The sequence below is a fragment of the Apis laboriosa genome, unplaced genomic scaffold (genome assembly GCF_014066325.1).
Source record: "Apis laboriosa isolate Shangri-la unplaced genomic scaffold, ASM1406632v1 scaffold34_cov151, whole genome shotgun sequence".
NCBI lineage: Eukaryota > Metazoa > Arthropoda > Insecta > Hymenoptera > Apidae > Apis > Apis laboriosa.
Genome location: NW_025222928.1, coordinates 8,083,722 through 8,103,533, shown reverse-complemented (window position 1 = coordinate 8,103,533; position 19,812 = coordinate 8,083,722). Strand labels below are relative to the sequence as shown.

Sequence of the window (19,812 nt, the reverse complement as noted above, 5' to 3'; positions counted from 1 at the left end):
ATACAAATATTTTTTATTTAAAAATAAATGTCTCATAATTTAAAATTAATAAAGAATGTTTAATTTTCAATATTTTTAATTGTTTATTAAAAAAATTAAATAAAAAAAATAGAATAATAATTTTTATACTATTTTCAATTTTATAAAAACACAGGTTAGATATCTCTTTCTCATTTTTTTCTTTTTTAAAATTTAATTTTTTTAATTTAGAAGTAACGGGAAAAAGTTAATATGCAATTATAAAAAAATAATCTGCATTACCACCAAACATCTACACCATGATATGTAGTTGCACTTCCAGAGGGCAGTATGAATTTGATGCATAAAATAAAACAATAATAATTGTTATATTATATCGATTAATAAAATGCAATGACATATTCGAAAAACAAGAAAAAAAATTCTTTTAATAATAAAAAAAATAATTTTTTCTATTTTTTAATATTATATTATTAAATTATGTACTTTCTATGTTATAAAATATAGTAAAAAAAACAGGTAAAAATATGAAAGCAAATGATGAGAATGAAAATCATAATTTTAGAGAATTAAAAAAATTTTCCTTCGAGCCGGATTCGAACCAGCGACCTATGGATGTCTCCAGAAATCAACCAACTACAGTCCACCGCTCTACCAACTGAGCTATCGAAGGAATTACAAAAATAGTACGTTTTAACGTAAACAAATCGCAATTTATCATACAGTAAATTTTAAGATTATTTGTTAATAATAATACACATATATGTATATAATAATAATTATTATTATAATTATTAATGCATTATTACAGATAATGGATTATTAATATATATATATATATATGTATAAATATATTCGAAGACAATAAAACAAAAACGTTCTGATTTTTGTAGTTAATTATAATACACAAAAAGACAAAGAAATATAATAATATTTTTTTTATAATTAGAATTAGAATATATAGTTGTACAAATATCATGTTCGAATGTTCAAATTTAAAAATATATTGAAGGATAAAACGATTATTACAAAATAATTCTGGATCATGTATATGAAATTCATTACATGATTAAGATTAAACCTCAATAATATTACAGAAATTATAAAGGAAATTGAGTAATTATATGTTCATATTTTTCTTTTCGCGATACATAAGTCATACATACATATGTCATAAAATTAGATACGATAATTAATAAATGAATGGCAGATTCAAAAGAACGGATTGTACATTAATAAATGATTTCTGACAAAATTGAAAGAACAAAATAACTCTACAATGATATGACAAGTATTGATATGATACATGATTAAAATAAGCGAAATCGTTATTCATAAATCAATGCATAACCTAAAAACACTCACCCACAATGCTCACTGAAATGCTTCGTTGTGATGGTAACCGAAATATTTCTTGACATCAATGTCCATCCAATCATTCGATGAAGTTAACATTTATCATAGATTTGCGTCAGGTTTGCCAAACATTTCGCGGAACATTAATGCACTTTTTTTGTTTACACACATCATCACACATCGCACTTGTAATATCAAACGCCACTTGTCGAACGTTTCCGAATAAAATATTCTACTGTCAAACGTGCTTATAATTGTATCATGTGCTGCCATCTAACAGCATCACAAGAAGTTCAAATTTGAATATTTTTTAAACTATTTTGAAAAAATCAATTACAGAATATTTTAAATATATTAATAAAAATTGAATTTTATACTTTAGAAATATTAAATTAAATTAATATTATTACTTTATTTATTATTAGATTTTAATTTAAAATAATGATTACAAGCAATGCAAAATAAAATTTAATTTGAAATAAACTATAAAATTTGTATTCTGAAATAAATCAATATTGATTCTAAACAAGATAAGAAGCCACGAAATTTTGTATTTATGAATAATTTTTTTATCAAATACAAACATTTTATATATCACAAACAAAAAAAGAACTTTTGAAAACTTCTAATTCAGTGACTAGTTCAAATTATTAAATTAATAATGGCTGATATATGTGCCATCTTCAGGTCGATACAATATTAATATTTATAATTTACATACAATATTAATATTTAAAATTTAAAAATTCTAAACAGTATTTAAGTTATGTTAAAAGTTATGTTAAGTTATGTTCTTTTTCTTTATAAATAAATAAATAATTAATAATTAATTTATATCTTTTAAAAGTAAAATTTTTCATATTAATATCTTTATTAATGTATTATTAAATAAATTTTTTTTATTTCATATTTGTTATTTTAAATGATATTTTGTTACCATATTTTGCTTGTATTCTATAATATAATTAATTTAACTTTAATGATATAATTTAAACTATTTGTCCATTTTAATTTATGGCATTAATTACAATATATGATATTATTCATCATTATCAATAATACATATAATTACATCAAATAAATTCAAAATAAGAAAATATTATATACAAGAACTTAACCTAAAAAATATTGTATTAATATAAAATTCATAAAAAGTATAACAAAATTTTTTATCTTTTTATCTCTATATAAGAGATAATAAAATCATGTGCAAAAATAATAGAAAATATAGAAAATATTATAAATTAATATTATAAATATTATAAAAAATTATAGTTAGTTATTTTAAATAATTATATAAATATCAAAATAATTATAATGAATAATAAAATAAAATGTGACAATAATAAATTTAAATATTTAAATAAATGAATAAGAAAAAATAATATTGATTTAATGAACAAATACATATATAAATATAGTTTTTCATCTTATTACAAATATTAAAATAATATAAGTAAGTAAAAAATAAATATTTTTATATTATATTTTATGTATTGTAACTTTTAATTATAAATTCAATTGATTAATACTTGCTTAAATTTTTCAAATGGAAGAATATATCTATATATAATACGTATAAGATATTACAGATCTAATAACACATAATTTAAATATCAATATAATACTTTTCCATGCAATTCTTCATTAATAAATTACATTTCATTTTTAGAATATTATTAATGATATTTTTTAATTTGACTAATTTATATTTTTCTTTATTTTTCTCTGAAACAGAATTGAATATCAAAAAATTTATAAAAAACAATTGACAAGTAATTGAAAAAAATATAAAAAAACATAAAGAATTGAAAACATACAATAATTTCCTGAATTATGAAAACTAAATGTGAAAAAAAATGCTAAATTAGAATGAAAAATATATTGCAATTGAAAATGAACTAATTCTATTTTACTAATTCTAAAGAAAAGTATGTATATCATTTATAATAAGTTAAATCATAGGATTTTTTGTAAATATCATATGCGTTGGACAGAAAAAAATAAACAAGTGTGCTAAAAAAGAATTGCACAATTTTTTGGAAAATATGTAATTGAGAACAATAGAAATAATATATTGCATTATAAATTAAGAAATCTCTGAAATAATTTGTTGTCGGGATAATCACAACATAAATAAATTACCTTTCCTTTTTATTGAAAGAAGATTTTATTATAATATGAAAATGCATGTTTCTTAACATCTTAACATATTATTCGAAAAATTTATATTATAAATTTGTATTCTAAATAAAAAAAGAAAATTTTTTGAATGAATGATAAAATCAAAGAGAAAAGCACCAAAAATAAAAAAAAAAATGAAAAAAAAGTTAAGAACAGAATAATAATACATAACTATATTAAATTCTTTGCAATACAAAAAATCAACAAATTTGATAGATTATACAGAGAAAAAGTATTCTAGATTCTAGATTAAACTATTACATATAAATGTTATGAATTATAATGTAAAGACAAAAATAATGATGTTATTCAAAAAAATTATTATATATTATAGAGAAATATTTAATTTTAGATTAAAATCAGATTTTAATTTTTAATAATGAATCTTAATTTTAAACAAGAAAAATTTAATTGAACAACAAATATTATAAATTATTATAATAAAATTATAATAAAAATTTAATTCTTATTTATAGATTTAATTAGTTTTAATTAGTTTAATTAATTAGATTTAATTATAATGCTATATGTTTTTATCTCATAAATATTCATAAATATTTTACATTTTAGAATTAATATAACTTAAGCTACTAACTTAATTTTCAAAATACAAATACACTAATAGATACAAATAAATATAATAATAAAAGAAAGAATAGAAATTTTTCTATGTATTAAAAAGAAAAAGTATTATAAAAATCTATTTATAAAAAAAATTTGTAATAGAAAATTTAAATTTCAATATTTATTTTAACATTTCAATGTAAAACAGTAAAAATAACATTTAATATGTTATTTTTTAAATACAGTATAAAATGACATAATTTTATATGTATATATATTATGTTTATATGTATAAAAAATTATAATTTGTATGATAATTTTTATAATCTTAATATGAATTTATCATCAAATTCGTTTAAACGAAGAACATATTCGTATGTTCTTATTTCATTTATACTAAAAGTATAAGCGTAAAAATGTTAAATACAAAATATAATTATATACATTTTTATACATTTTCATTACAAAATATGTTATCATCAAAAAAATAACAGATCTTAAATTAACATTTTTGGACGTTGTTCTTTGAACATACAACAATGAATCATAAACATTTATCAAGTTAAAAGAATTATATACAAAATATACAAAATATTTTTCAGAAATATTATGTTAGAAATTTTTTTATAAAAGATAACAATTGTAAAATTATACATAAATCGTTACTAAATTGAAACTATTATACTATTACTATGATTTACTTCGTTTTCTAAAACTGTAACTGTTACAACAATGCTTTCTTACTTTCTTTGTTTTTTTATCAGCAACTACAATTCTTCCTTCTTCTGTCAATCTAATTTTTCTTTGTATTTGACTGTATTGAACTAACTTCCTTACATCGCTTCGTTGAGACTTCAACTGCTCCAATTATAGCTGATCTCAATCCGTGTTCTTCTAAATAATGTAATGCAACTATGGTAGAGCCTAATTCAAATAAGAATAAATAATTTGTAAATGCATAATAATTATTAGTAAATATGTTACATGATATTAAATATAGCTTTTTTTAAACCTGCTGGCGATGCTACATCATCTTTAAGCTGTCCTGGATGAGTCTTCGTATCTCGAACCATAGTACCAGCTCCAAGAACAGTTTGAGCAGCTAATTTGTACGCAAATGGCCTCATGAGACCCATTTTTACACCTCCATCCGCCAAAGCCTCTATCATCATATATACCTATATTGGTAAAAAGTAAAGAATAAAAATTATTTATTATACAATATTATTGAGTAATTATTGAGAAATATATATATGAAATTTCGAAACATACATATGCAGGTCCTGAACCAGCTAAACCCGTAACGGGATCAATTAAGTTTTCAGGTACTTCTTCACATAAACCCACAGAGGAGAATAATTTTTCTGCTATTTCAGCTTCTTTATCGCCAGCATACTTTCCACGAGCATACACTGTTGCACCACAACCTACAAGAACTGGCGTATTGGGCATTACTCTAATTACTGGAGTTCCATCTGGTAAGGCCTAAAATTGAAATTAAAATTCTTAAATAATGAAATAATAAATGAAAAGAATAAAAGATAAAAAATAAAACTGCCTTTTGTTATGAATCATGATATATATTTATAAATTTCACGGCATTGAACGCCAAAATAAAAAATAAAAACTTTCCTGCCAAGGTCATGTATTTTTATTCTTGATTTCTTTTAAAAATATATTTTCGAAAAAAAATTCAAAATGTTGAAGAATACTTAAATATAAATTATATTTTTTGTGACCATGAGATTATATATAATTCATGGAATGTCAAGACCAATATAACATATCCTGCAAAGTGCTTTATCATTCATGCTTGAGATCGTGCGTTATATCGTCAACAATAGCTTATATTTTAAAAATATTTTGTAATGTAATGCGAAATATGAAAATATAAAAACTGATCTTTTTATACAATAATTTAAAGAAATTCATTTTTTTATGTTTAATATTTTTTTTTTAAACATAAATCATTAAAAATTATTTCTTAAATCAATAAAAACTTAATTATAATTATTTTTTATGTAACTTTTTGTACTATATTTTATAAAAATGTTAAAAACTAAATTGAATTTCAGCTAGAAATTTGTAATTCTAATATATTACTTATATATATATATATAATAATATATAATAAAAATAAAGTTTTTATAGAAAAGTTAAGATCATACAGAAAATAATTGATAATATATATATGAAAAACATCTAATGTATAGAGTGTCCAATCTGCGATTGGAAGTATAATAATAATAATTTATAAATATAATAGTAATAATTTATATACAGCATTCAATATATCAACAACAAGAAAAATTAAATTATACCTTTTCTAATGATGCCAACGGAATACCCATAGCAATAGAAAGTAAAAGTTTTTTGTAATTTTTTAATTCTGGAAGAACCTTTGGAACCACCTGTGGTTTTACTGATAAAATCAAAACATCGCCATAATCAATTACAGGTTGGTTTGAAAATACAGTGTTTGATCCTATTTCCTGGAATCATAAATTAATTAAAATATTAATATTAAAAAAATCCAAATCAAAATATGTCAAAAACTATTCAATAACATACTATAAAATAAAATAATGTATTGATATATGATAAATGAAATTAAATTTTACAATTTGCAATATAATTCATAAAATTATTATGAAGGAATTATTATTATATTGTTATTATGAAAGATAAGATATAGCATGACATTGGAAATATTTTTTCGTACAATAATTATCGATAATATAACAATTAATAATCTACAAATATAAGAATTCATATTTCATAGAATTTTGAGAAATTAAATTTCAATTTAAATATTAAAAGAAAGTATATTATATCTATTAATATATTATGAATGCTAAAGTAAAATTACGCTTTATTTAATTATTAATCCTTTCTTTTCAAAGATAAAATTATATTAAAACGTTAATTTTAATAAAACTGAATTTTAATCTAATGAAACAATATGCTAAAATAATAAATTTGAATTGCAAATATCATAAAAACAATCATAACTGTAAACACAGATTAAAATTATAATAATTGATTTGATTAAATTTAAAATTGTTTATTTAATTTCAATTGAATTATAATCATACATATACTAAAAATTAATTATTACTTTGAATGTCAAGTATTTCTATCTTTACTATCTATTCGTCGAGCAAACAAAAAATATTTGTTTTTATGTTTTTTTTTTCAAAGCAAATGCTTAAAACTGATAAAGATAATGATCTGATAATTATGTTTTATTATCATTATTTATATATCTTGGAATGCAATGATAAGAAATTAAATTCACTTGATAAAAAAAATTACTTGTACCTTAAACGCATCTATACTACTTATATCATTTGGAAGGCAGCTAGCCAACATCATTTCACCTTTGCTTAATCCTAAAAATCATAAATATGTAAAAGGATTACATAAATATGTTGAAAAATCAAAGAAATAACAAATCATTTCGTATTTTAAATAATAAAATGAGGATATTTACGTCAGAAATTTTTTATTATATAAAGTTGAATATCAATGTTCAATCATAGCAAAAAAAAAAAAAAAGTAATAATTATTTCAAATGAATGAATATTTATACGTTATCTTTACCAGATCGTATGAAACCTCTGGCCAAAGCCTGAGCCATCTTGCCTCCTCCGATAAATCCAATCTTTAACATTTTCGTGTCGATATTCAACGTGACCCTTTTTTTCTTCTCCTCTCCGTCACCAAGAAGTTGGTCGCTCACTGTGCAAAGAAAAACTAAATTTCATAAAGATGAATTATCAACTTTAAATATATATATATATATAATGTAATAAATATATATAATGTAATTTTCATCACGATACAATTATTTATAATCTTCATTTACATATATACTTACATATATTTCGTTTATATATATATATATATATATATATAACAAACCAATAATATTTAAATTTCAAGATTGAAACTGAAGTTTCAAGAAATTTTTTATTTAACTTGATTTCTTTTGTATATAATTATAAAGAAAAAAAGATTGTTTCCTTATCAGTACAACAAACACACAATAATTATTTATGAAAAATATTGAAATCACAAGCAGTTTCTGATTTAACGTATTTAATTAATATGTTTGAACAAATTGTTTCCACTTTCTGTTTTCCATTCTATCTTCTTCGACAGAGAGATGATTTTAATAGTATTTTTTTTATATATAATCACGCATGAGATAAAGTATAAAGTCTGCGCAATATGTTTTCATACATTAAAAACATGCGACGAACGGAACATGAGTAACAAATCTCTCAAAACATTTCTACGATCGCGCCGTTTCCCTAGTGAATTATTAAACATTTCTCATGCACTTTTACAAGAAAATTATGAGATGCCATAATTCGTCGTTCTATCGCATTGTTTATGACAACTGAAGGTTTCCTATAAATCGCTTCTATTATATGTACATCGATAAACGAGTATTACATAATTGTTATTCAAATTGTTCTTAATAAGATGAATTTGAATGCAGACAATCAAATCAAGTTACGTTTTCAACAGTGAGCAATAGATATTTCAACATAGTGACAATAGATATTTAAATTAGATAAAAGATCTGTATAATGATGCATAAAAATATACAATATCGAGATGAAAATATATATATAACTTAATGTTATAATATGTAAAATATACAAATATATATATATATATATATAGTATTATTTAAAAAAAAAAATGTTTATTCTTTTAATAAAGAATTTAAAAGTAGAGATCAACACGTTTGAAATTAAAAATAATATAGAAAGATAATATTAAAAACATTAGATAAGCATTAAAAATTTTTTTGAGTATAAAGATTTATATAAAGACTAAAAATAATATTGATTCAAACTAACAAAACAAAAAATTATAAACTAACAATCAAAAGAAATATATTTTAATTATATAATCATTTTTAACAAAGATAATGACTTCTCAATTGGTAATACATTATTGTAAATATATATTAGATATTATTTTTTTCACCAATTAAAAAAAAATATTGTCTATATTGTCTTATGCTCGATTAATCAAATGAATATACAAATGTCATACAATTCACTTATCCAAAGATCTAGTTATCTAGCATCTTATTAAGATATTATGAAAATTACAGACATTTTGCTATTTTTGTTAAAAATGATTATATTATTTGATTAACGTGTACTTCTTAGCTACAGTTTTTATTTTTCTTCGACTCAAAGTTTATGCAAACATTTAAAAAATTTTTAAGCGCTTATTGATACTTATTGATATTTATTGATACTTGTAGATTGTTATCTTCCTATGTTATATTTAGTTCCAATCTATTAGATTTAGAGCACAAAAAATATAATGAAATTTATCAATGATTTGTTTTTTTGTTGAATTTTTGTGCACATTATTGGAATTGTAATAAAATTAAAATAATTTAATTTTTCATTCAATACCAAAAGTTTATATAAATACATATTAAAATTTCTAAATTCATTTAATAATTAGATTTTCAATCATTATTAATTATTGAGCAATTAAACGATTCGTGGAAACTTTTATTCAGCTATTATGAGCGCTATACTTTCGCTCATATTTCAGTTTAAGTTTAATCACGTCCGCACGTATTCAAGTGAATGCATGCGAATGTGATAATAGTACGACACAAACAATATCACGTGCGGAAAGACTTAGCAATTGATTAAGCAGACTCACGTTTCGTTTTATTATCACGGATCATTTGATAATATTGCGATCTAAATTGAGCGGAAGTAATATTACTATTTATTACTCACCGCTTCGAGCATTTAAACGTCGACGAACTCGTCGGCCTAATCTTAGAAATTCCATTGTCTTCAATCCTGTAGTCATTACTCTTCTTTTCTTCTCTTTTTTTCAGCAAGATTAGAAAATAATTGATAAATACAAAGTTGTTGAGATTAAATGTACGGCGCCACGATAAGCTATAAACAAATAGAATTCGTTGAAAGATCTAAAAATCGTGTTTACAATAGAAATTTCTCGAATGCAATACATATATATATATATATATATATATATATATATATATATATACAATACACATTTACTTTTATTTACTTTAATATTTATTTTATATTATTATTATACGAATATATTCACATTTACTTAAAATTTATATCAAAATAATTGCATATCAAATCGGTAGATGATTAAAATACATTATTTATTATATTTATCTATATTTTATAATTTTTATAAATATAAATATAGTGTATGTATTTATTGCGCTAACTATATTTTTTAAAAAAAAAAGAAGAATTATTATCAGAACGTGAATATATATATATATCAATGATTAATGTAAAAATGTTAAATACATGTATGACATTATAAGAATAGAAGATAATATAGTAAAGGAATATAAACATATAATTAAACTGATTAATTAAAAAAAAATATAAAGCTAAAAAATGCCTACGTGATATAAGTCACGCAATTGATATAATTACATATACATCTATTAGATATCATTTATAAACAAAAAATGATTTAAAATTTTTTTTATGTATGTTTAATAATTTATAAAATTACGTAAATAAATAATAAAAACTTACATGATTTACATACTGCAGAAAATGTCTCTTTATATACAATCTTATGATGCAATGATGTCACACTGCAATCGGCAAAACGATTGTTCTCTTCGTAATTGTGTACTATATTTAACACATATACTGTCTCTTCCCTGCCTTATATACCAACATGGATCACCATGTAGAACTGAAATACGAGTAACAATTATTGTTCATCAGATACGGAAAACTACAGTCGTAGTGACCAATCACAATTCAAACATAATTGTATCACCCCTTATCTGATACAGTGTCTTTCCAAGTCTAACGTATAGGATCTCGAATTATCTATAACCAGGTATCTTTGCACTATCCTTAAATTAAATTCTGCTTAAAATTTCTATAATAATGAATTGATCCTCTGATAAATTTTAGTATTAAATTTTATATAAATATACATTAATATTCATTTACTAATAATGTAATAAATATGATATATAAATTCGACTTATTAATTATCAGAAATATCTTTAACACATCAATAAATTATCAATAGATTATAATTAACGAAAACGAAGATTTTTCTTAAGTAAATGTTAAGTATAAATATTAAGTATGACAAAACGAATGTAACCCGCGATTTGTAAGCTATAAAATTCTCTAAAAAGACGTTCCAGAAACAGTACATAGATGTCAGTAGCAATGTAGTTATGCGATCATGCGCGAGTGTAGTATAATATATATGTCACATTATGAAATCGATTTTTTTTTTATATAAAATAAAAATAAACAAATACATTTTCTCAAGCTAAATATTATTTTGTATAATTAAAAATGTAATATAATTCTAATTTTCTATCGATCATTATAATTTCTCTAATAAACTTATTTATAAATCGTAATTTAATAGTAAAAGATTTTATAATGCTTATAATATCCTTATACATAGCTTTTAATATATTGTACTATAATATTTTATATATTTTTATGATTATTTCCAGATCTTAATATAAAATTACACTCACAACTTATTACTCATCAAAATTTAACTTTAATTATCAATGACCGACAGAGCAACAACATAAAAGTAAAAAAGGATCGCTTGAACTCTTAATAAAAGAACTTGTTTCAATATATTTACACATTTACATTTTTTTTTTTTATAATATTTTGTTTCATTTTGTAAAAATTCTACCATCTTTTTATCATAAGAATTTCTATTACATTAGTTAGAAAATTTTTAATTTTATTAAAAAGTGTTTAGTGAAATATTTTGGTATCATAATTCTTATAGTTTTCAAATACTTTATTCAAATTTAATATGAAAAATTTAATAATGATATATAATTTGATGTATAATAACGACAATAATTTAAATAATGATATAAAATATACTGATAAAATTTTACTATTATAATATTATATTATAATATACACTATATAAATTTTAATATATATTTATATAAATGTAAAAAATTAAAAAATTTATATTATAAATTTTTCAAAAAAGTTATTCTTAATATTTATATATTACATTTCTAACTTATATTACTAATTTTAGTCTAACAGATATACTTTCACATAAAGTAGGTTTATAGTAATAGTAAACCGGAAATAGAATTAGAAAGTTATTATAAATTATAATATATAAATTTTAATATAATGCATTTAAAAAAAATCATCAATACTTATTTATTGGAAATCTATAAAATGAATTTTTAATATAAATTCTTTAAAATTATAACAAATAATTATATAAACAAACATTTATTTTACATAGAGATATATGTATATTTTATATTTTTTTCATCTACGATTAAAAAAATAATAAAATAAATCATTAACATAAATCAATAAGATAAAAATAATTTTTTTTACTTTAATATTAACATTAACTTATTGAAATATATTTAAATATTTAAATTATGATAGTAAATGTGAAAGGTCGTTCGAAAATGAGTTGACTTTGTATTGCCTGTTCAGTCGGTGACGAGCGGTCGACAAGTCCGCACGCATTGATTTAGGTGTTACTGTGAATATTTTTGATCTACAAAACGCATGAGCATTTATGATATACCGCTTTAAGAAACTAAAATTTAAAATCAGAAACAAGTTTATTTAATTCTTGATAAATATTTTCAACTATTATATAGATTTATTTAATTAATTATAATTCTATCAATTCATGTTTAGCTGCGAAATTCAAAATAATGTATAACAATTAAAAAAAATGAATTCAACAAAGTATTTGACATTATCAAAATAATTATAACTGTGTGTCAGCAAAAGTGTTATCTCTAGTTTTGTGCGATATTCCTCGTTGAAAATTGACATTTTATAACCAGAAATTGGATTTAATTGCGAAATTTTTAGTTATCAAAGAATGCCTTCACAACTAAGCAAATGCATCGATATATCCTGTAAGGAATACTCACATCATTGGAGAGATTCCTGTTTAATAGCAGCAGCCGGTCTTGGCATAGATGCTCTTCAAGAATGTCTAAAGATATATTCTACAGTTTACATAGTATGTTTATTAATTTTTTCTTTTAATTTTGTCTAAATTTTTTTATATCTTGTTTTCAATTTAATAATCGTAATAAAAATATCATTGAGATATAAACTATAAGAAAATCTTAAATATAACACATTTTTATTCATATTTTTCTTATGAAAAGTGGTAATAATTGTTATTATAAAAAAAATACAACTTCTTCACATGTAAATCACAATTGGTTGAATTATAACATTTATATAAATAATAGTAAACAATAAATAGCATTTCATTTTCTCGAAAGATATTTATTGATAGATTTGTTTATATTATCTGATAAATAATCATTTTTGAACTTCCAAGTTGTATAATTATTTCAAGCAAAAAGAAAAAAAAATTACAAATTACAAATTGTTTCAGTTTTTCAAATTTAACTAACGATATTAGCGATATACGATTTCTATTTTCTTCGATATTTATTTTAGGTTGCTCTTTTAATGAAAGGAAAAGTACCATCTAAAGCAGACATTAAAAAAACAATATTGGGTCTTTTGCAATCAACTGCTTTTCTTTCATGGAGTGCTTTCTCATATTCTGTGTTTATTTGTTCTCTAAGGTTTGCATAAATGAATTTGCAATTTTATTTATAATCATATATTAAAGTTAAAAATTTTTGCTAAATAAAAATATAAGAAGAAATTTATTATATATTAAAATTAAAATAATTTGAAATAAAATCTTTGAATTGAATTTGTTATTCTTCATTATTTAATTTAAGAATATTTTTTTATTATTTTATACTATTATCTATATATATAAAACCTATACATTTCAGACGTATACTTGGAAAATTCAGTCTTTTGACTGTATCATTTCTTCCATCTTTTTTATCTAGTTTATCAGCTATTATTATTGAGCGACCATCAAGACGTTCTTTATTAAGTTTATATGTATCTAATGTTGTGAGTAGATTAATTTGTTAATTTCTTGTTAACATAATAGAAAATAGAGTTTTCATATGAAAATTTATATGAATCTATAAAAATATAATTTCAATATTTATTTTAATTATATATTATTTTTTTATTACATAATTAATTATAATATTCTTTATTAGGCAACAGAAACATTATTTAAAATGGGAGTAGAAAGAGGATATTATTCTCCTATTTCACATGGTGGAACATATATTTTTGCTATATCAATAGCATTGTTACTTTATTTCTATCGTTCTAAACCAAATAAACAAGTTTCCTTATATAAAATATTTAGGTATTTATTTAGTTTATTTTTATTTATTAATATTACAAACAATTTCCAATTAATTAGAAAATTTTCACTAGAATTATTGTTGGAAAATATGAAGGGAATGAATATCTTAAAAAAGAAAATTTAAATTGTGAAACACAAAACAACTCTGCTAATGAAGAGAATAATGGAAATTTAATAAAACAACATGTTTTAAATAAAACATCCTGTAAAAAAAATATATTTATAAAATCATTTGAAATATACAAGAAAATCATAGAAAGATTAAAACAATTTAAAGGAAAACATATATCATGTTCACATCCTTTTAGTTGTATTCATTATATATTAAAGGTATATATGTATATATATATTAAAGGTATATATGTGCATATAAATAAATGAATAACAAAAATTATATGATTTGAAATGCATATTATTGATGCTTACTTTCATTTATAGGGTAGTATACAAGTATTTAGTTATGCTCTAAGTGCCCAATTAGTGATTAATTTGTTTTTTGGTACTAGAAAATTAATTACAAAACCATTCTTAACAAGAGCAATAATTTTTAGAAAAGACAATCTAAATTTACCTATGTTTTTAGGTGGTTTTACTGGACTTTATAGGGTATTATTATTATTATATTTTATTACAAAATATTAATTTTATTTAATTTATAATTTTATAATAATTTCAAATATATTTTAGTTAATATCCTGTTTATTGCGAAGATTTTTTAAAAAAGATTCTTCTTATTATGCAATACCCGCTGGACTTATTGGCGGTTTAACATTTATGATTTATAGTAGTAATACAATAGCTTTATATTTTATGTGGAAAGCATTGCAGGTATTTTTGAAACTAATTTTCTAATTTTGCAATTTAATATTTTCTTATATAAAAATTTAAACTTTACATTATATCTTTTTTCATTTAGTTGTTATGGAATGATCTTGTGGAAAAAAAGATAGTACCTGAAATAAAGTGGTTTGTGATCTTTTTATATTGTTTTAGTACAGCAGTACTCTTCCATGTAGCAATCTTTGAACCACATCTTTTAAGATCTTCCTATTGGAAATTTTTATATGCTATATCTGGAGGAAGGTAATAGATAAATTTATTATTCATTTAAATATTTAACATAAATTACACTTCTTTTTTTTTCTACAATTTCAGAATAGCAACAATGTCTCGAGAACCATTAGATATATTTGGTTTTGAAACATCTAAGCATCTCATGGATGTACTAAGAAAAACTAATACTATCATTAAAAAAGCTTATATTTTTTAATTTAATAATATAAAAAAAAAAGATATATTGAATTTTTTTATATATGTGTTTGTTATTTATAATATCAGAAAAATGACAATATGATTCAAAATGTTTGTTTCTATGTAAAAAGATACAAAAAAATTTATATATAAAATTTCCTCCTTAAGAAAACTGAATTTGAATTTTTTGAATACACGTGCACTCAAGTAAGATCGATAGATATTCGAGAAATATCACAAGGTAAGGGGAATACTTCTAAAAAAAGAGAAAACAACATATAATTATTATGTGCTATTAAAATTTCGGAACTTCTTCGTCTTGTATCTTTATATCATATTATAAAGTGCTATTTAATATTATATCATATGCAACAAATATATATATATATAATTTTGTGTGTGTATATGTGTGTGTGTGTGTATGATTTCTTTTCGATTTGTAAAAGTATGTTAAATTTTTTATTTTTACTGTTGCATACGAGAGGACGAAGTTATGTGCAAAAAGTTTGTACGATATTGCTGTAGGCGGAGTCAATTCTGTTCCCCTTTCTTCATACCCCTTACATGCCTGAAATGATGTTTTAGTACATGTGTACTTAATAAATGTTCGTCTTGAATTTTTATAGTATAAAATAAAATTTTTTAACAATAAATAAAAAATGTATACAAGATGATTTTATAAAAAAACTATATTTTATAAAAATTAAATTTGAATATTTATTGGATACACTTATTCTTATATAGTCCTTGATAATGTAACGGTACAGTGAGGCAAGGGGAATAGAATAACTCCGCTTACGGTGCGCGTGTACTCCCACCGATAAGAAATGAGAAATGTTCCCCTGACCCCATATACCCCGAGAATATCCACTAGTACATTGAGTGCACGTGTACCAAACAAGTACATCATCGGTTTATATTCTCGTTATATTTTTTCATAAATTTTTGATGTTATTAATTTTAAAATATCTTACATACATTGGAAGTATGTACTAATAAAATATATATATTAATAAAATAATTACCAAAGAAACAAATATAATGAATTTTTGTATTGTTAACATTTTGCAATAGCTGTAATTTTAAAATTTAGATTTTCATTAAATTATACTTAAAATGATTATTCATTAATATTATAATCTATATAATAGATATTTATGGTTATATGATATTTATTGGTTATTCAATGTATCTGTGATGTTAATATAATTCATCTAATTTTATATATTAAAATATAATATATATATATATATATATAGTGTGTAAAAAAAGAAAAAAAAGAGAAAAATATGAAACAATTATTATAAATAACTTGTTATAAAATTATATAAATATTTTTACAAGCATGTACAAAAATCTTTTTTCTAAATATATATTCAATATATGTGATAGTGAAAAATTTATATATTGTTAATTGAAATTTTATAAGCAATTAAAAATTTTTTATATCTTATTTATATTTTAATAAAATTGTATAATTTATTTATTAAGTTAAAAAATCTATATTGTTGAATGTTTTTCTATTTCCATATTTCCATATTCCATATTATGAACATGCTGATAATGAATAAAATATACGTATGTAGAACATTATAATACACTATTTTTGTTTTTTAGCAGTTTCTAATGCTTTATTCATTATAACATCTGCATTTCTTCGTTCTTGTTTCCTTTTTAAACGCTTTTTTTTCCTTAGAATATTATTCCAATTAATTTGACCTTTCATTTTTAAGTTTTTCTCATCTATAATTCCAGGTACAATTTTGGATTCTAATTCTGAAATATTATATTCTCGTATTGTATTATAAAGTGGATTTATAAATTCCAAGGTATCATCTTGCCAAGGAAGCAAACCAATTGGATATTCTGCCCAATTATAAGTTGCTAAAAAATAAATAACTTATATCTATTTATATGTCTATTTATATAAACTTATAACTATTTATTAATATCTTAGAAAACTTATAACTTTATATACTTACCAACTGCGAAATTCCAATAATTATTTCTAATATTTTCATTAGTAAAAATATGATATGTTTTATCTTGTAAATTATTTTGTGTATTATCTTTATTTAATACACATTTATCAAATTGGATATCTTTGAGAATAAAAGTTTTTTCATATTCATAAGAATCCATATTATTTTTATCAATTGTTATATAAAGATTCATTAAATTTAATAATAAATGCTTGTTATCATTATCTATTATTGGACTTATTAATTCTAAAAGAGGCACAATGAATTTAATTGAGAATTCATTTACATTTAATATAAGCTTTGAAATAAATTTTATATCAGTTAGACATGGTAATACTATATCTGATAAATTAAACCATAATACACATTTCAAATGCGGATAAATACGATCTGTTTCTTCTTTGACTTTAAGTTCAAAAGTTTTTATTGGTAAATTTTTTTGTGTTTTTTCTAACTGATATTCTAGAACTCGAGATATACAATGTGCATTATTTAATTTTAGAAAACTATATGATATAGAACTTATCCATAAAGAAGCTAGTAATCTCTTTTCTTTATTTATTTCTTCATTATGTACTAATTCAAGTAGTTTTATAATTAATACTTCCATGAAATCTTTTTCATATAATACAAATATTATATCTTTCCAAAACTCAATCATGCCCAATGGTAATACATTTTTTTGTAATGCAGTTTCAATATCCTCATTTTGAGTAAAAATTAATAAGATATCTTTATTTGGTAAAAAAATTTCTGAATTAAATAATGTATTGCAAACTATATTTTTTTTATTAGGTATAGATTTTTTGTTAAGATATCTAGATATTTCTGATAAAAGAACGATTCTTGCAGTTTCTAATGTATATTTTTTATCTTTTTTTATATCAGTCTCTCTAACAGTCTCAATATAGTTATCTTTTTTATTTTGCACATCTTCATTATTTTTTTCCAATAAAGAGATAGCATAAGAACGTAGATCTTGTAATGTTTCCCTATTAATGATATTAATTTATTAATATATATTTATCATAAGCTAATATCATAAAATAATTGAATGTTACACATACCTCAATTGAGAATCTGGAACATTAGATACTAAATGATAACCAGCATGAATGTACAAACTGACAGAACTCCAGAGTTCAATTAAATCACTAAAATCCTGTACTTCTTCACTCTCTTGAATTTCTTTCATAGATTCTTCAGTAATTAAGCATTCCTCAATTCTTTTGCCTTCAGCTGCCCAATATTCTTCCTTTATATATATATATTTATATAAAAAGTTTTTCTTTTTTTGATATTATTATTATTAAATTTTTGTAAAAATAAGCTTACATGTAGCCAGGTTAATAATATATTCATTGCTATTCTCAATACATCAATAGATGGTAATTCATAACCATGAGCAGTATCATGCCTTAAGTTTACTATCCATTCTGGAATATTGAGTTGCTTTGCAATCTGAAACAAGGATGTTTGCTTCGTATGTCCTATATTAGATATATGATTTAGAAATCTCATTATTGTAGTTGAATACATCAAACATAAGTCATTTTCATAACTAATTGGCAACTCGCCATTATTAATCTTGGAAGTCCATTCGCGATCTCTAATACACACTTGCATAATTGATAAAGTACAATCAACTCCTATCGGTAATTTTGGTATTCTAAAATATAAATTTTAATTAATACTCCTTATTTATGATACTCTATTAAATATTTATTATTTAATTACCTTGCTTTCCATGCAAGCAACATTTCGTATCCCATTAATTGTTCGTTTATGTTGTTAGAATAAATCTGTTTATATACTTGATGCCATTCTGCGCTATGTAATGCAAATACAACTTTTAATTAAATAAATTTTGTTAACATATAAAAATTCTAAAATAGTTATTTTAATACTTACAGAGAAAACCATGGTACTTGTTTTACATCTTCCTGCCTCATGGATAGCGCCATATTTGACCACGTGCAATGAGAAACTTTACATTTATACTATTTTGTAATTGTTTAGACTTATATATATATAAGTCTAAACAATTATATATACAGTTATATTATATATCATACAATATATTATATATACAGTTGTCATGATATGCTACCTTCTCTATCATTAAAAGTGATTCATTTCCCCTACGACAAATTTATACAAGAGAAGAATACGTTACGTCACATTG

The 19,812-nt window shown here is 21.4% G+C and overlaps 4 protein-coding genes and 1 non-coding gene across 9 annotated transcripts in view; 1 reads left to right on the top strand and 4 right to left on the bottom strand.

Moving 5' to 3' along the window:
- Nucleotides 1-1,532, bottom strand: part of LOC122715127 (prolyl 4-hydroxylase subunit alpha-1) — a 321,169-nt gene extending 319,637 nt beyond the window's left edge. For both annotated transcript variants that reach the window (XM_043937050.1, XM_043937052.1), the window contains exon 1: nt 1,345-1,532. The gene's annotated coding sequence lies outside the window, so the exon portion shown is untranslated. The remainder of the gene's footprint in view (nt 1-1,344) is intronic.
- Nucleotides 561-652, bottom strand: Trnay-gua. The gene is given in 2 exon segments: nt 561-596; nt 616-652. It is a non-coding gene; the product is annotated as a tRNA-Tyr (tRNA).
- Nucleotides 1,533-4,518: 2,986 nt separating the features above from the next.
- Nucleotides 4,519-10,814, bottom strand: LOC122714699 (pyrroline-5-carboxylate reductase 2-like). Of its 2 annotated transcripts, XM_043936282.1 has the most exons (8): nt 10,671-10,814; nt 9,870-10,037; nt 7,687-7,824; nt 7,405-7,475; nt 6,405-6,575; nt 5,356-5,568; nt 5,096-5,261; nt 4,521-5,007 (listed from the first exon to the last, which is right to left on the bottom strand). In XM_043936282.1, the coding sequence occupies exons 2-8, from the start codon at nt 9,943-9,945 to the stop codon at nt 4,877-4,879; spliced, it is 966 nt and encodes a 321-aa protein (XP_043792217.1). In that variant the 5' UTR covers nt 9,946-10,037; nt 10,671-10,814; the 3' UTR covers nt 4,521-4,876. The 2 variants fall into 2 exon arrangements, with proteins under 2 accessions (XP_043792218.1, XP_043792217.1); XM_043936283.1 differs by lacking the exons at nt 9,870-10,037; nt 10,671-10,814 and adding an exon at nt 8,329-8,347 and having other exon boundaries at nt 4,519-5,007.
- Nucleotides 10,815-10,862: 48 nt separating this feature from the next.
- LOC122714698 (transmembrane protein 135-like) lies at nt 10,863-15,728 on the top strand. Of its 3 annotated transcripts, XM_043936280.1 has the most exons (10): nt 10,863-10,986; nt 13,002-13,155; nt 13,608-13,738; nt 13,958-14,084; nt 14,240-14,394; nt 14,466-14,724; nt 14,833-15,000; nt 15,082-15,222; nt 15,311-15,477; nt 15,550-15,728. In XM_043936280.1, exons 2-10 carry the CDS (start codon nt 13,012-13,014, stop codon nt 15,662-15,664), a joined length of 1,407 nt encoding a protein of 468 aa, XP_043792215.1. In that variant the 5' UTR covers nt 10,863-10,986; nt 13,002-13,011; the 3' UTR covers nt 15,665-15,728. The 3 variants fall into 3 exon arrangements, 2 of the variants coding, with proteins under 2 accessions (XP_043792215.1, XP_043792216.1); XR_006346691.1 differs by lacking the exon at nt 10,863-10,986 and having other exon boundaries at nt 12,512-13,155; nt 15,388-15,477; XM_043936281.1 differs by lacking the exon at nt 10,863-10,986 and having other exon boundaries at nt 12,512-13,155; nt 15,388-15,728.
- A 1,355-nt stretch (nt 15,729-17,083) lies between these two features.
- LOC122714697 lies at nt 17,084-19,741 on the bottom strand. The gene is made up of 6 exons (XM_043936279.1): nt 19,539-19,741; nt 19,365-19,457; nt 18,963-19,296; nt 18,695-18,882; nt 17,628-18,619; nt 17,084-17,529 (listed from the first exon to the last, which is right to left on the bottom strand). The coding sequence occupies exons 1-6, from the start codon at nt 19,589-19,591 to the stop codon at nt 17,246-17,248; spliced, it is 1,944 nt and encodes a 647-aa protein (XP_043792214.1). The 5' UTR covers nt 19,592-19,741; the 3' UTR covers nt 17,084-17,245.
- Nucleotides 19,742-19,812: the final 71 nt, after the last annotated feature.